A 17,786-nucleotide genomic window follows, 5' to 3' on the forward strand; every position below is an offset into this window, starting at 1 on the left:
AGTAAAATAAAATGACTTGTAGAGCTGTCAATTGAGGTTGTAAAGTAAAAAAGTACAATATGTACCATAGAAATGTATAATAGAAAGATATAGGCCTAAGCTTAAAGCACAATAACCTCTAACTTGTACTCAAGCACAGTGCTTGAGTAATGTCTAAATGCACACATGATAAGAGACGCAGCGTAACCTGGAAAAGATATCTGATCTTTATTACAATAACATGAAAGGGGAATCTCAAAATGAAGGTTACATTCTTCTGAAAAAAAACATTATTTTAAAACATTAACGTTCCACAGGCCACCGACTTTGATCTTTCCCCTTTATGTGCAACACTTCTCCCTTCCTTCTCAATGGATGAAAACTGGATACATGTTGACTAGATAAAGAATTATTGGTGATGCACAGATATGTCTGAGTTAAATTAAAACAACAAAAGAGACAATTCATATAAAATTGCCATACAAAATATCAAGACAAATAAAGAGCAACCCTGGCCACCCCTCAGACTTTTCTCGCACACTATTAAAGGTACTTAATCTAAAAGCGATCTTTAATTTGACAACTTTAAGGCACATGTTGGTGGCGAGATGAAATTAGTTCCAGGAGATGGACACGGATCTGCTATCAGCATTTTTTTTTTAAATACCACGACAAAGATAAAAGCAGACTTCTGTTCAGTTGTTGCAGAAGTGCAAATCTTCTTAAACCTTAAATAGGGGTTCCCGTGTCTGTACATAATCTAGTCAGTTACCTCACAGGTCCACGAGGTTCATTGACAGTTTTTATAGATTGTCTGATAACCTGTTGCACTTGTGATCTCTGTATCAACACATTTATCTCAGGCAGCCAGTCTACTATAACGCTCTTCTCAGAAACAGAAATCAAAGGACCTGAACGTATATGGCAGCTGAACAGATCATGTACCCACTGAACCTCCCCCCACCCCAACACAACCATCTACATCTTCTTTCAGTTCCTTGTTGTCATGGTTACAGAGTAAAGCAACATTACTGCGAGGCCTGACCAGAAGAGCTCCGACTCTGCTCTTCAGCGTGGTTTACTGATCTGTCCTGAACAGGCTGCAGTGATCAATGACCAAAGGAAGGAGACTGTCTTTAAAAAAAAATTAAACAAGGCAATGATATGTATCTTTCTGTGTGTGTGTGTGTGTGTGTGTGTTTATTCTGTGCTGTGTGTGTGTGTGTATCAAATACACTGAAAGCATGCTCTACATACCACATGCCTGTCCGTGTATTTGTATGCATGTGTCTATGTCTGTTTGTCCATTTATTGCTCCATGTGTGTCCTGTGTTTTGTTTGGTCACAGGTTTTCTCCAGGCTGGTACTGCGGCTCCGTGGCGGTGAAGTAATCCTCCAGAAACGACTGCAGGTACTCAAAGGTGTGCCTCTCATCGGCCTCCCGCCTCCAGCACAGCAGCATCAGTTCATGGAGAGAGGTGGGGCAGCCAGGGGCACAGGGCATTCGGTAGCCCCTCTCCACCTGCTCCAGAACCTCACGGTTGTTCATGCCTAAAAAAAATTATAATAGCAAAGATAATGAAGAAATTTGGCCAATAAATCTGAATCTGATAGAAAACAAAGTTGTCGCCATGACAGTAAACAATCCTGCAAAGAAGCTAAAAATTCTAAAACATGGATGCTTCACACGCATCTTCTCACAAACGACAGCACAGAAGAAACAATCGCCGCAGTTTCAAGCTGAACACTGACTATTGCCATCAATTCAATATCTGGCCAAATGTGAAATATGGTCACAATCTCCCCTTCTGTTCCTGAGTTGCGATGTTAATTAATGACCAGAAAAGCGTTTTTGGCAGAAAATTATAATGTCCCAAAGTAAAGTTGATGTTTGCGCCACATTGAAGAAATTCCCTCAAGGTGTTCCTGAGATATTGTGTTCACAATGACGGGACAGACATGAGGTGACCGTGATCTTAATCTTTGAACTTTGACAACTTAAAACTTATCAATTTATTATTGGGACCAACTGAACGTTTGTGCCAAATTTGAAGAAATTCCCTCGAGGCATTCCTGAGACATCACATTCAGCAGAATGGAACAAACAAATGGACGGACAACCTGAAAACATAATGCCTCAGGCCATAAAAATAAACTGCTATTTGATCATTCTCACATTATTCTTCAGTGAGTTGTGATTCCTGATTCTTCCCTTCATATCTTATCTAATTCATAATGAGTCTGTATAATAAGAAGATGGTGGTCTGTGAGACTGGCAATAGTTAAAAAGGAAAAGTACCGCTTACTTACTTCAAAATTACCATTTCTATTTTTCAAACCAACACATTTTGTCAAATGAGTTATTCTTGGTGTATCAAAGATTTTGCAAACAAAATAATATTTCCATTTATTCTACCCCATAGACCATGTGCAATAGGACAGACAGTAAAACCAGGGAATTGCATGATCTGCGTGCTAATTTACACAGCAGGGTGCAGGTGCATAAGAAATAGTTACCCCTCCTTCTTCATTTCCTTTTGATGCTCTAATGAGCCATGCATTCTCTAGTAGAGCTGCTCAATGACCAACAGTGCTGCAATGAGGTTTGTTTTGGTGTATGTAAATGTAGGCGAACACTCCAAAGCTCCGTCAACTACAACTACTTTTAGTTGCTGCGTAAGAATGTAGATAAAAACGGAAAAATCCACTTTTCACCGTCACTGATGATAAACCTGTTACCAAATGAGAAATGAAAACATAGTGAACAAGCAGACATCATGTAGTACCTGGGTACGGCACACGTCCCTTAGTGATGAGTTCAGTTAGTAGGATGCCAAAGCTCCAGACATCGGACTTGATAGTGAAGCGTCCATACAGTGCAGCTTCTGGAGCTGTCCACTTGATGGGGAACTTTGCTCCTGAAACCATGGCAACACAGTGAAGACACATAATCACATAATTAGGATAGGTTAAGTATAAAAATATAGTCGTGGAAGCAGATGCAGACACACTTAATCATAGCATTGTGCAAGTGTGGCTCTCTCCTTCTGCCTCACGCATACACACTGAACATCACATCCTGTTACCTTGTCTGGCTGTGTACTCGTTATCCTCAATGAGCCGAGCCAGGCCGAAGTCAGCGATCTTGCATACCAGATTTTCTCCAACAAGGATGTTAGCTGCTCGCAAGTCACGATGTATGTAGTTCATCCTCTCGATGTACGCCATCCCAGATGCAATCTGCACACCCGGAGGGACAAATGGTTCTCAGATGTAGAAAGTATAAGATTCCTTTTCATCTGTGTGTCTATGTCTGTCTTTAACAGACCTGCGCAGCCATGTCCACCAGCTGAGGCAGCTTCAGGCTCTGCCCCTCTCCATCTTTTAAGAAGTCCAGCAAACTTCCTGAAAAAGAAAAAGGAACAAGTAGGGTCATGACAGCCCCTTGTGCATGCTGTGGTCAACATCTTATGCCATGTCTGAGACTGTACATAGCGGAGTGTATATTGTGTATTTAAGTCAATTTCTTATCTGCTAGATGCTTGTAAATTCCTATATCAGAATTTAGTTTTGCACAAACACATTCATATTCCAACCTTTGTCTGTGTATTACATTTTTTTGTGAATGTTGAAGCAATATTTTGCTTCCCCCCCAGCCCTCTCCCCCCCCTCCATAGTCAAGTCAAATGTCATGCTCAGAGAACCAAAGAGAATCCCTGAAAATTGATTGAAATTTGATGTTTTGTCCAGCAGGGAGGAAAAGAGGCTTCAACTTTGTCTTCCACGTTACAAAACATCTCCCTGATTACCGCCTCTTTGGCAAATTGTTAATGTGTTGAGTAAATGCCTTCACTGTTGAGCGTTTGGGTTTTGGTTTGTTTGATACTGAGCAGTATGTTTCAAAAATGTCATTTTACAAGATATATGAACATTTGGACACCAGCCAGGTAAAAAGTGGGTAATTTTTGGTAAAGATGCAGGATTTCTTTTTTTATTAGAAATATATCATTTCAGGAAGGGTGTTTCTTTGAATGCTCCTTATTTTCTTCCTTAAATAAAAGAAACCAACCATGTGTCCCATGATTATTACAATCTAATGCAATTGAAATGCAAATTAAAAATAATCTAAAATACTCCACTATTATTATAATTTTCTCTCTTTTTTTATGATGCATTTATTATATTTGTCTATAAATGTATGATGGAAAGATTGTGTATCCTTGGTGATGGGATGAATGTTTTTCAGTTTTTCAAACTATATATCTTATTCAAAGGGGGAAAATTTCTGAAGCGTTCACTTGAAAAAGTTCAACATCAGTGAGACTCCCACCTCCCGAAACGGCAGCAGTTCATATCTATTGTATGTCAGGGTCATGACAGTTTACTCAGCCTCATACCTTGGCTCATGAACTCAGTGATAATGTAAATGGGCTCCTCAGACACGACGGCGTAGAGCTGCACCAGCTTGTCGTGACGGAGTCTCTTCATGATCTGAGCCTCCTCCAGGAAGGCCTCGGGGGACATGGTTCCTGGCTTCAGAGTCTTCACCGCTACCTTGGTGGTGCCGTTCCACATGCCTGGCATACAGACAAGCGGATGTTAGCACAGAGCAGGGACGCACACATGCAGCCCCACTGCACGAGCATACACACCAATGTTTCTGTCATAGTGACGAGGTGATGGCTGCATATACATGCGCGTATATGGAAACACAAACACCCACACCCACACACAGAGATGAGGTGCAAAATATGCAGGCTGTAACAAAAGGACGCATGTGGTCAAATTTCTAAATCATGCATATGATTGTTATTTTGGAGAGCATGCATGATGTGACAGGGGGATGGTGGGAGGGGGGAGGGAAGGAGAGGAGAGGAGGTGGGGAGGGAGGGGGGGTGGGTTCTGGTCTTACATCAACACCAGCATCACGTGAGTTACATGGACAGGCACAGAGCTCGACTGGCTTCAGGGAGAAACTCTGCACGGCTCAAAAAACCCAACACACTCGGATTCAGTCAGAGAAAATGTATGACAGCTTTGACAGAAATTGGTGATAGGTGTAAAATATCCTGTAGGAATACAATACAAGCTAATGTGCAGTTTGATGGGGAAAAGAAATGTTCTTCACGTACATGGCCATCCACAGCCAGATACCGAGCAATAAAAGCAGACGCGACAGAGGACAATGCAAAACAGACAGTTTTCCCTCTAAGCCTGTAGAGGGTGTCAGAGGTTGTCTCACCCATCCACACGTCCCCGAAGCAGCCCTGACCCAGCTTCCTTTGAAGGGACAGCGCTTCCCTCTGTACCTCCCAGGCATCCCGCCCAAGACCCAAGGTGAGTGGGGTGGAGTTGATACAGGCCTTTGTCAGATAATAACATAGCCCGTCATTCGAGCCTAAGAGGAGGGTGCCAAAGAGGGGGGAAATGAAGGATTATGGAGGAGAGGAGGGGTAGAGTAATGGGTGGAAAAGACAGTGGGGGGGAGGAGGGGGGTGACAAAGAGGTGAGATGATGAAACATGCACATGCAATAACGGGGAGACGAGGGGAGCAACTCTGCACACCTGGATGTAAAATACAAACTTATTTTTAATAACAGCTGCTTCAGTTGGATTTCTTTTATTTTTTTTAATTTTTTTTTTTTTAAAAAGCAGTCGTCTCAGAAAATTAAAAACTAGTGCAACTAAAAACTTTCGTTGCGTGTGTGGTCCGATCCCCGGGTCCATTCGGTGTAGCTGTGGGCAGACAACACAGACAGATCACAGGGCTTTACGGTGTCTGTTTGTAAGGTCTTCACACCACAAATGTTTACTGATGGTCTTTGAACTCAACCAGCGCTGCTGTTTCAGGTTTTTGTTTTTTTTCCATTCAGGTGTGCTTCCGCTGTTAACTCCCCACCCCTCCACCACAGCCCCACCAGTCCTACCCATCCAGACTTCTCCGAACTGGCCGTTGCCCAGTTTCTTAATCAGCTGGAGAGATTCGCGGGGAATCTCCCACATATCCTTGGTCTTCACTGATAAATCGGCCAGCTTAGGCATGCCCCGCTTACAGCTGCCAATCAAACGGCAACACAGTCCCGCCGCTCTCTCTGAGAGAGAGAGAGAGAGAGGGAGACACAAACAGACAGGCAAAAAAAAAAAAAAAAAAGGAAACAAGAGGAACAGAAAACAGAGCAGGTGCAGAGATAAAGAAAGAACGAGAAAGGATGCTTATGTGCTTATGCAATCGACAAGTTGACCAAGGTACAAAGGGACAAGGAATATTCAGCACAACAGACATAAACACACTCTGAGCAGCTGCATCATGTGCAGACACAACAACAACAACAAAAAGAGAATACATGGACACTACAGTTATTAAGAAAAATGATATGGTGTATGCTGTCAAATCTCTCAGGTTGCTTTTGATGATCACGAACTGCAGACTGTTGCTATATCAGCGGCAGACACTAGGGGGCAGATTTACACTGACAGAGAGCAGAGGAAGTGGGGGATGTGAACACTTCTTGTTACATGAACTCTTACTCAAACTGAAAAAGTCACTAATGGTCAGTTGACAAAGAAGTATTCAAATCCCTTTAATCAAGTAAAATTAGTTAAGCACAACCTGAAATGACACCATTACAGCTCCTCCTTATGTAAAAGTGCACATGCAGTACCCTCTCAGTATTTTTTTTTAACTTATATATATTACATTAGTAGACTATCGTTTCTTATATTAACATGTAATCAGTATTTTAGCGTTCTAATTACTGGATATTCTCCTGGGTACCTTCATGTATACATGATATTTTATTACCTGATCATTTATCAGTATGTAAAATTTGAATTTCAAAGTGAAGTAACTCAAGGTGTTACATAAATGCAGTAGGTATAAAGTACAATTCCCCCTAGTAGAAAGCTATCCAGTGGAATACTCAAGTAATATGTAACAGTAACTCAAAGTTGTACAGTGTATAAGATGTATAGTACTTGAGTTAATGTACTTACTTTGCATCACTGATAACAGTGTAATTATCAATATAAAAAAGCAGAATCGAAATTTCAAATATTCGGTGAGTGAATATGCAACGATAGCAAGTTTAAAACCATGGAAGCAGGAGCTGTGCAACACAAGGAAGCTTCGCTCTGAAGGAAAGGCAGAAAAAAAGAGGACGCACGAGTGTACTTGTGCGCATGTTTTCCGTGTGTTACCTGTGTAGTGCTCTACCAGCTGCTGCACAGTGTCAAACTGTGATCTGGTGGTGATGTAGTAGCCACCGTTGTCTAGTTTACGAATCTTATAATGTTTGACGTGGTCTCCCTTGGTGTCGTCCCAGTCACGGATCGACAGAGAGTAAGCACCTGTAAAGAGACGGGAGAGGAAGGGAACGGAGAAAGGGGAAGTGAGGACAAAGAAGCACAGAAAGTGAGCAACAGAAAGAGAGAAGAGTTAAAAGCTAATGGTAATGGTTAACCTCTTTGAAGAGAGTGTGCGTGTGGTCTCCTCACCCTTGGTGGTCTCGCTTTCACGTATGAGGAAAGTTCCCCTCTGGTTGCCATGACCAAGTAGCTGTCTCTCCGCATCCTTCCTCCCCATCTTCCCAAAATACCACCTGACACCATGACAACACCGCAACAACAGCACACAGCGCTTAACCTCTGGCCTTCAGACTACATATCAGTCACTGAGAATATTTTACAGCATAAACTATCAGCACTTTCACGACGGTATGTACACGTGTGTGTGCACTCACTCCTCGGCTTGTATGGAGTCGACAGGAGCCACGTAGTTGGAGGGGATGTAACCCGATTTGCCAGTGTCCAAAGAGCGGGCTTCCCACCAGTCACCCTCTCTACAGAAAACACACAGAATGCCTGTTTGCTCGTAGAGATGCGGAAACATCTCAAACGTGTTTGGAACAGCAGCGGTCAGGTGTGTCACAGATGTTACGGTCATCTCACAGTTCAGAATGACACATAATAGTGTGATATGCGTAAAAAAAAACAAAAAACATGCTTTCTGTTTTTTTTTCTTTCTCGTAAAAGTCACATCGATTTAAATGAAAAATGCAGATTATGTCATGTTTTCAAGGTACAATTTGTATGATTTGTCATTTGAAACAATAAAAAAATATACTAACGTTATCGAGAAATGAGACATTAAAGACATCTGTGTACTGTGTTGCAGGGACATCCATTGAAGTCGGCATGCTAACCAGTTAGCCTCAGCCCAGCCCATCTCATCATACCACTTTGTACCTCAAAAGGTAATCACCGTAGCGTCCAGTTTGCCCTCAGGCTGAAACTCTTGGCAAAGCAAAATAAGAGTTAACATTGGTGTTGCTTTCCACCTCTGGAAACAGCTCTTGGCAAGTAAAGGAATGAAGTTTGATTCTGAAGTCGCAGCGTTTCTTGTACACTCATAGGGGAACCACTGTTAATGCTAACTTTGGATATGCAGCGACAGCTTGTAGACGTAAATAACTGCATAACTTTACTACTAATAAATAGCAGGGCTACAATACGTAACATTCGACCAAACTGCAGAAACTCTGAGAGGCAGAGAGGACTGAGGGCAAGCTGGGCGCTACCATGACTCACTATCGCCCCTTAACGAACCAAGCGGTATTCGAAAATGGGACTAAAATCTTACATATTGCACCTTTAAGAAGCTTTAACTAATCAGATCGTCGACATAAAACGAAATGAAAGACTAAAACTAGCCTAGATCAAGGAAGAAAACAAGGAGCACATGTGTAAACTTGGTTGGAGTAAAAGTAACTTCAAACATCTGTTAGTAAGCATCATCATGTAAATTAATTTGAGGACAACATACATTTCAAAAACACAAGCCTGTCAACATTTCCAGCAGCAACTGAAACCTCTGACAGTTCACGGTGTTAATGGGCGGCATTTAATTGCAGCCTTTGGAATTTAATGTATGCAAACAACATTAATTACCTTTTGGAAGTCAGAACTGATTTAATTTAACACATTTAACCAGATCACATTAACACTAATTCATCAGCTCCTGATATCCACATATTGTCAGGTTTTTGACAAATATGTTTTAATGTGCTATTACAGTCGTATCAGGGATGTTTTTCCCTCGAGGTAACGACATCTGTTATCACGTGATTAAAATACAGTTAAGTTTGTGTGCATTTGTACTCACGTGTTGTTGATGATTTGGAATTTCTCTCCTTTCTGGAAAGTGAGGTCATCTTCAGTGCGAGCATCATAATCATACAAAGCTATAAACAGAGTGACTCCGCCACCTAAATATATATACATAAAAAATAAAAAAATAAAAAAGATTAGTTTCCAGTTATAAAATATTCTGGCTTGTTGTTGTTGTTGTTTTAAAGGATTTCAAATATTTTAGTGCAGAGATGGATTCAAGTCAGACAAGAGGAACCACACAGGAACACACAAACAGAAACAAAAGACACTGAAGAAATGAGAGGTTGAAGTGGATCAATGAATGGAAAACTGTGCTCGTGAAGAGGTAAATTGATTTTCACCTTCTTGTATCTAAGCAATATTGTAAGACTAAGACAGACACACACACACACACACACCTCCAGGCCGCTGGTGTGTGCTGGTGTTGGGAAAGATGGTGATGGGCGAGAAGCCCACGTTGAAGTCTGGGATGGTCTGAGTGGGGTCAGGACAGTAGCGGCCCTGAGGAAAGACCATGGAAGACCCTCCATCTATGTTGCTAGGAGACAGATCTGTAATGTCTGCTGCTGCTGCTGCTGCCGCTTTGGCAGACTCCTTCTGCTTGCAACAGACACACCCCATAATACCCAGCACGGAGATGGTTTCTGTGAAAGCGAGCAGAGTTGCAGTCACTCACTGTTCACGACAGCCTTTTTTTTTTTTTTTTTTTTTTTTTTTTTTAACCCGACGAACGAGGGCCAATCAAATGCCCCGAGGCTGCTCTTGTTGTGTACGAACGGATCGCAGCACCAAGGTGTACATGGAGCAGGGGAAAATATAACCTTTGTGAGAAAGTATTCCAAGTTACATCACTTGATCAACATCGGCACCTGAGGGCACCGCTTGTATGTGCGCGTTTGCAATTTCGCCACGGACCTGAAACTTTAGCAAAGACATCATCTGTGTCAAATTTGGTTTTTAACACACACTGCAAATACTGTTTCCCTCAGACCCCTAAGAACGTCACGGCTGGACTTGCTCTGGCCCGAGGCCTGAATTTTTGGATCCACCCTCATGCGTAAAGGGGATCCATATATTTACACACACACACACACACACACACACACACACACACACACACTCAGTAAATAACACATGATAAAGTCGCCAATATAGCATTTCTGCTACAGGGATAAGTAGAGAGATGAATAAAATGAAGAACAAGCCGCAAAGTATCTCGGCAAGATTTGACCACAGCCCAAGTCAGCCTTGATGCAGGCTTTGCATTCAACCAGGTGCACTATCAATGTTGACACAGTGACGTCATCAGGTCTAGTTTGTCAAACTTTGGAGACTTCAGCTGATTTAACTGACTGTGTTATTCCACATGACAAGTCAACTAACTTCATGTGCTTAATCACAGTTATGACTTAACTACCTAAATAATTACAGGATCACCACTTATTGAAAAAATGTAAATAAAAAAAAATAAATAACAACACAAGAATTACGTTGTGTTTTGTGTTACTGTACGTTCTACATCCTGTTCCTGTAAAGTGACACTTTAAACACAAGCTGGCAGAAAGTGAAAACGAAACATCAACAAGGGTCACCAAACAACTAAAGAGAACTGTGAAGAGAGAAGTAACAAACTTTGAATAAAAAAAAAACTTTACTTCCCTCCAGCAGGAGGAGGAGGAAGATGAGGGGGTGGAGGCAGGGTAGGAAGAAGAAGTTAACTTTTTCTCACCTGATGTCTTTTTCTGTCAGATCATCTGTCAATCACCATCGCCACTGAAAAAAAAAAGAGAGAAGAGGTGAGTGACAGGGTCTGGAATGAGAGAGCAAGGTGGAGGGAGGATGAGTGGCAGGGAACCGGAGAGGGAAAAGGTGGTGGAGAATGTGAGAGAAAGGCTCAAGAGCGGCAAAGCGTGAATAAAGAGACGCGTGAAGGCAGACGCGAGGAGACAGAGAAGTAAGAATAAGAAGAAGAAAAAAAAAAAACCGGAGTCAGAGAGTCAGTCAGAGACAGCTCCAGATAAAGAAAGACAGAGAGATGTGAGGTTAACCACTTCCCTCTTCTGCTTAGCTGTTTCATTCGCTCTGGTCACCAGCTGTGTGTGTGGTGTGCGTGTGCGTGCGTGTGCGTGTGCGGGCGTGTGCGTGTGTGTGTGTGCGTGCGTATGAAATAACCAGTAAACGAGCATCTGACCATGTGAAATGTGTTTCTCAAACATCATTGTGTTGATGTGAACACATGAAGGCGAGACAATCCTGAGTTTGAACCTAACCGCATTGTTTCAGGTCATCGCGCGTTGACCAGCTTTCGAGAGGAAATAACATACAGTGGAGACGTTAAAACATTGCGATCGCGTGCAGAGACGTCTGTACAGTCACAAACACGACTTTTTCTGATCAACACGAGTGTTTCTTCGGGGAAAACCTGAACGCTCAGTGCAAAGGGCCTTGCTCGGTGCGTGCGACGGTCTTTAAAGCACAAAGGCGACCATGTTTCAGCCGGGCTACGTCACGGCTTAAAGGTTTGGCATTTTGGGAAATATGTTTAGTCACTTTCTGGCAGAGAGTTACTGCAGATGAAGAAATCGACACCACTGTCGCGGCTGTCTATTTAGTCGGCTGAGCTTGTCGTAAGAACTGGAAACACCTCGTCTGACTGTGTTCCATCTTGTTTGTTTAAACTGTTAGTCCACACAAACTATTGTTGAACGCAACTGTTGTCACACACGGCCTTCATTTCCACTTGGTGTACCTAAGTAAGCTGACAAGAGGGCGTAGAGTGGCCGTGGGATTCAAACCGGCAACCTTTCCAGCTGACTTAACCGCAGGCTGCAGACACCCCACCTACTGAGGAATGTGGGGGAAGTCACGCAGAGGGAGAACAATGTAAGGTACGGCAGTGGGAGATGAAAAAAAAAAACAACAACAAAAGAAAAACAGTAAACAGTGTCAAGTTTGTTCCATCCACACAAAGTCCTCGAAATCCCGTTCAATCTTTACAGCAACAAAAGCTATTGTTGGCTACGTCCAGAAGAGCCTGTTGCATGTTTGGAGCAAAAGTATGCAAAAGCTTTACGTGTGCCGTATCCCGCGCGCACACGCACACGCACACGCACACTCACTATCAGGCTGACCATCATGAGCGCTACAGGAAGTTAGCCCTGTTAGAGTTTCCTGTCCACCCCTCTGATGGCTCCCCCCTTTTCCTGAAAACTCAGGACAGAGTCCATCCACACATACACACACACACATACACATACACACACACACACACACACACACACTCACACACCAAGCAGCTGCAGCGAACCCATTTTTCTCTCCGGTGCTGCTGTTTTCTACTCCGTGCCCACACCCCTCCAACAACAACCGTCCATATTCCCTCCATCCAGCCTTCAGCTGCAGATTTCTTTCTCTTTCTGATAAAACTGCAGAAAGCTGAAGTGGCAGAGGGTGTAACAGACGCCTCCTCCCTTTCGTCCTTACCTCCCCTCTGCCCTTTTTCGCTCATCTTTTCTTTCTCTGCTTCTCTACGGTTGGTGGATGACGACAGACAGGACAGACACGCACGCACGCACGCACACACACAGTGTTTGCAGGGCGGCCGTACAAGTCATTGTTCTCAATTGGGTTCCTGTTGACCAGAAATTCTTCGTCTATCATCCGTCTTCCTCTCTGCACACAGAAGCTGCAACGACTCAGAAATAGCATCCAATAATTCAATTGACCTGAGGTGTTTATGCATGAATATAAAACCCACTTCAGCCCTCAAGATACAAAGCACAGCCCACAGGGATGTATAAAGGATGAAACGGTGCACCTACATGCTGGTATTGAACCTGTCAAGGTGCAGAACCAAACACAAAGCAACGTGCGTGTGCGTGTGTGTGTGTGCGTGTGTGTGTTTCTCTGCACCATAGCCATTTTGGTTTATGTGTCAATCTGGTAGAGGATCGTGTGTGTGGGCGTCTAGTGATATTGTTGATGAGTGGCAAACTGGGGTTTACGCAGACGAATTGGAGCATTGCAAAGGTGTTGCTGTTTTGCGGTTGTATAAACAGAATCCAAGTAAGCGGTCAACACCAGTCTAATCAACACACCGTCTGAGTTCCTCTTTAAAATGCAATATACACACACCATCAAGTGTGGAAGGACTCCCTCTTAGTTTGAATAGTTTAAAATCATGCGAGATACAATTGCGTACGTGAAAAATGAACTGGAAAGGGTTCTGTTCGGTCATACCCACACTGCCTTTCACTTTGTCTAAAACAAATTGTCCCGCGGCAAAATGCTACAGAATGTATTTCTCCATGATGTTCGCCTCGTTCCACACATTTCTCATGTAGTTGTGTCAAAAGTCAATTTCATTTCTCTGACTGGCTGCTGACTGCCGCAGCAGATCTTTATAGCAGCTGACAAATATATAAACGCTATAATTATAACTCTGCGAAACAGAAGCTGCTTCCTCTGGTGTGGTGTCGGTTTGTGATAAGTCTGTCTGCAGCATTAGGCCATTTTACAGAACAGGCTTATAAGTCATATTTTTTTTAGATATCTAAGTGTTCATGTTCCTTGACGTTCAAGACAGAGGTTGTTTCACCCAGATAACAATTAGTACCCCTGAGTGTTTGAAGACATACAGACTCACAAAAATCACAAAAAAAAAAAAAACTGTCCACTTTAGGATCTCTGGAAAGAGGATTTTTTTTTTTCTAACATTATCTCTAAATGCGGTGATCAAATTTAATTAATCTCCATTGTAGTGATTTAGAGGCAGAGATCTTGAGACTCCTCCTCCAACAAAACGACCCAATGTGTCTTTACAAGCAGCGTCTTACGAGCCACAGTTACATCTCAAAGTTAAGCCACCTCTAGTGGTCGTATCAATTCATACAATCTGGTGTCCCAGAAAATTGATGCAGTTCAGATGACGTGTATATAATGGGAGTTTTTAGACCGCTGTTCACGTCAGACAGTTTTTTTAAAACCGCGTTTACCGTTTCCATGAGAGCAAAGGCTGCATAACTGGAAGAAAGTAGCAACTTTAATGCACAAAATGCTTCAAGCTATCATTTTAACCCAAACAATTAACTTTCCCTTTCCAAGTGTCTTTTGTGCAATAAGCATATGTAACAAAACTGCTTTTTTTTATTTTTTATTTTATTTTTTTTAAATACTCCATAAAATATAAAAGTTCCGGACTCAAAATTTGAGTAAAATAGCTCAGATTTACCAACAAAATGTACGTATAGTTCTAAAAATAATTCAAAAAACGTTAGCCCATTTATCTTATAACTCACTCAGTGACGCCTAATGACAAAGTGACATTTTTATTTTCATAAAGTCTTTATCAAAAATCAAAAACTGAAATCTCTCATTTGCAAAAGTATTCAGACTGATATTTTCAGCACTTTGTGAAGCACCTTTGGAGGCAATTACAGCCTCTACAAGCTCACCTACAGTATTCTGGGCAGTTAAGTCTGTTCTTCCTCTGAAGCTCTGTTGGTTTGGATGAGAAATGTCTGTGAACGGCCATCATTCGTTCTCTCCAGAGATCTCGTGTGGGGTTCAAGTCTGGGTTTCGTTAAGAGACAGTTATAGCGACTTGTCCTGAAGCCACTCCTCCGTTGTCATGGTTGTATGCTTCGGATCATTGATGTGCTGAAAGGTATGTTGCGAAGTCGTTTCTTCGTTGACCTTTTTATATTTGGCTGCATTCGTCCTTCTCAAATCAGCAGTGCTTCAAGTTCTGCCCAAAAAGTTCAATTCGTGCCTCATCAGACCAGAGATTCTACTTTGTCTATTTGATTGATGGGCAAAAATGGAAATTTTACATTAATGTCGTTGTTGTTTGAGTACTAATACTGTCGGGTATTTTGTCTATATTAGAAGTTGCAGCGTATATGGGAATACTCATTAAAAGCAAAAACACCTGAAAAGCGTAAACAATAAGTCCTTGACGACACAGTTCACTAACCATAGCTGCAGAACAGCTGTATCTTTGTTCGGTCTACACAATATGAGGAAGCAAATAAATTCGGACCTAAAAGCCACTACCGAACGCATTCAGTGCAGTCTTATAAAATCACAATAACATCACCATCATACTCGCAAACATCCAAATCCAAATGACACACCCTTTCCTGCACAGTGGACCCCAGATAAGCTGCTCCCAGCGGACAAATCCACTGCAACACACACACAATTGTTCAGATCTATAGTGTTCCTGTACTTTTACACACGGTCTGTGCAGAGCTCAGACGTTCTCCACCTCATCTATCTCTTTTCTTACTTGTCCTTTCTCTTCCCTCTCTTTCTCTCTGACTCGCCCTCCTCAGCAGGAAACTCCCCAGGATGCAGAGTGTGAGTGGGGCAGGAATGATAGGACAATGGGCAGCAAGCTGTCACTGTACCCGCACACGCACACGCACACGCACACGCACTTCAGCGGAGAGGAGAGGGAGCGCAGTGGAAAAGCAAGGTGTCTCGGTCATCGGGATGTCCTGTTTCCACATGATGTCATCACATCCTGTACATACAGAGGCCTGGGCGGGTTTGGTGGAAGGTACACACACACACACACGAGTATTTACATGAAGTAAATCACTGATGAACCAGTTTGATCTGGTTTCTTAAGCATTAGACCTATTTCTATGGGACCAACAAGAAGAGGGGGCTGGTCATGACTGAAAACATGGAGAACCCTCATACGTACGACACACTCGGCTGACACCAGATTGACATCAGGCTGCCAAGTGTTTACCAGTCAGCAGCCCCCCCCCGCCGCTTCTGTGTGATAATGCTAACGTCCATCTTTAACCCTCATCACTAAAAAACATACCCACGCCCCCTTCCTTCCTGCCAAGCCCCAAGGCTAAAGACAGGAACTGACCTCGCAAAGAAACAGGAAGTGATGAAGTCCGGCCTTGGATGGACTAATCTGGGTTTTTTTTCCCCCCCTCCAACCCTCAAAATTCCAGGAAAACTCCTTCACAGCCTCACAATCAACTTTTTAATGTGAGCGCGAAACAAATGTTTCACCTATAACCTACAGTCCATCACGACGAAGGAACAAACACCTGCACCAGCCATGTTACAGTCACAGAAACCTGACGATAAATGGACATGTGAAGGAAACGGGCAGCCCGGCCTTTTCCTCAAGGTGGTTTCCTGTAGGAGTGTTTCCAAATAAATCAGTCACATTCACAGAGGAATTATTTAACATGGTCTGAGAGACGCAGTCTAAAATCTATAGCCTGGATAAAAATTGAAACAAAATGTGAATTAATCTATCACACTTAAATAAAAACATCAATTTGATCCAAGTCTAACGACGACGTTTTTTGCCACAAATCCCGAGGTGATAAGTTGTTGTTTTTTTACCTTTGACCTTTTTTTTTTATTCAAAATGTAACATATTACATTACTTCAGCCTAATATACAATAAGCCTCGTCAATTATTAAGGTCTTTAGTAGAAAAAGATCTCACCTCAAGGGACTAACTTCTCTGTTAAATTCCACTCTTTCAATGTTGCAATGTTGACCGTTTGATTTCTAAATATGATCATCTGTGGTATCCGTTCAACATGAAGAGTGGAAGTACTAATGTAGTCACACTTGATTAACTTCTCACAGGCAAACAAGCAAACTTCCTTTTACTTAACGGGCACTCCAAAGTTACCCAATTTTTACAACAGCTGAAATTTAAAGAGAACTGACTTAATTATTTTTGTTTTTAAGCGCAGAAAGCACTGATGGGGTGTTGGCCAGCTGAAAATACGTCACTAGTGCTTTCAATATCCCTTTAACTTCCACAGTTCACTGTTGTATTAAATTAAGCGCCGGACAGAGAACAACAGTTCAAGTTTAAAAGTCAAATCCATTCAGCTGGAGGAGGAAAAAGTAGCATCCCTCCGAGCTGTTCCCACAAATTACTAGTGAGACATTAGCAGTTCTTCAAAAACAACAAGCCGTTCATTTCATGATTATGGCACCGTGAGGCAGGTGTGTTACACTTGCTAATATCACGTGGAAAAACAGAGCGGGGACATACCTGACGCAAAAGCAGTCGTTTTCCCGCGGAACCCTGGAGCCGGACGCTCGGGGACGGAGGTGAGAGGCAGCGCTGTCCAGTGGCTCGAGGGACCCACGGAGAAGAGCCGCGCGCAACTGTAGTTGCCCGACTGAGGAAAAAAAAAAAAAAAAAAATTGAGCGCGCACGCCTCGTCCGGGGTAAACTTCACGCGCGCACTGAGGTCCAACCCAGAAGAGGAGAGGTGAGCGTTCAACGGACAGTAGTGTAATCCTATTACAATAAATAGAAACATAATTCTTCAATATATATATATTTTTTGTAAAGGCGAATACTTATTTATTGATTTATTTTTATTTTTTTTAATAAAATCACAAAATGGGCAACGTACTGTCAATAATTATCCCGATTGACCTCCAATAGCCTTTAAAAACCGGGTTGATAAAGAAACGGAAGCACATCAATCCTTCTGATAAAGTAGGTTGTTTAAGACTACCCTGACAAAACGAGTTTAGTTGCTCTGACCTCGAGGTAACGTTGAACCCTGTTCTGTATCATACGTACATCCTGGAAAGCCTAGGTGTCTGAATGTGCACCCTGCACGGGTGG

General features: G+C 42.5%; 1 protein-coding gene across 5 annotated transcripts; it reads right to left on the bottom strand.

The window, feature by feature from the left end:
• Nucleotides 1-185: 185 nt before the first annotated feature.
• Nucleotides 186-17,331, bottom strand: yrk (Yes-related kinase). Of its 5 annotated transcripts, XM_069176150.1 has the most exons (14): nt 17,199-17,328; nt 10,878-10,921; nt 9,547-9,792; nt 9,141-9,243; nt 7,720-7,818; nt 7,475-7,578; nt 7,178-7,327; nt 5,908-6,072; nt 5,222-5,377; nt 4,377-4,556; nt 3,308-3,384; nt 3,066-3,219; nt 2,766-2,897; nt 186-1,530 (listed from the first exon to the last, which is right to left on the bottom strand). In XM_069176150.1, exons 3-14 carry the CDS (start codon nt 9,767-9,769, stop codon nt 1,322-1,324), a joined length of 1,752 nt encoding a protein of 583 aa, XP_069032251.1. In that variant the 5' UTR covers nt 9,770-9,792; nt 10,878-10,921; nt 17,199-17,328; the 3' UTR covers nt 186-1,321. The 5 variants fall into 5 exon arrangements, with proteins under 5 accessions (XP_069032251.1, XP_069032245.1, XP_069032249.1 ...); XM_069176144.1 differs by lacking the exon at nt 5,222-5,377 and having other exon boundaries at nt 17,199-17,331; XM_069176148.1 differs by lacking the exon at nt 5,908-6,072.
• Between the last annotated feature and the right edge of the window lie 455 nt (nt 17,332-17,786).

This window comes from Embiotoca jacksoni, unplaced genomic scaffold, assembly GCF_022577435.1.
Source record: "Embiotoca jacksoni isolate LCO1_2020_lvr unplaced genomic scaffold, fEmbJac1.0.p SCAF_7, whole genome shotgun sequence".
Lineage (NCBI taxonomy): Eukaryota > Metazoa > Chordata > Actinopteri > Embiotocidae > Embiotoca > Embiotoca jacksoni.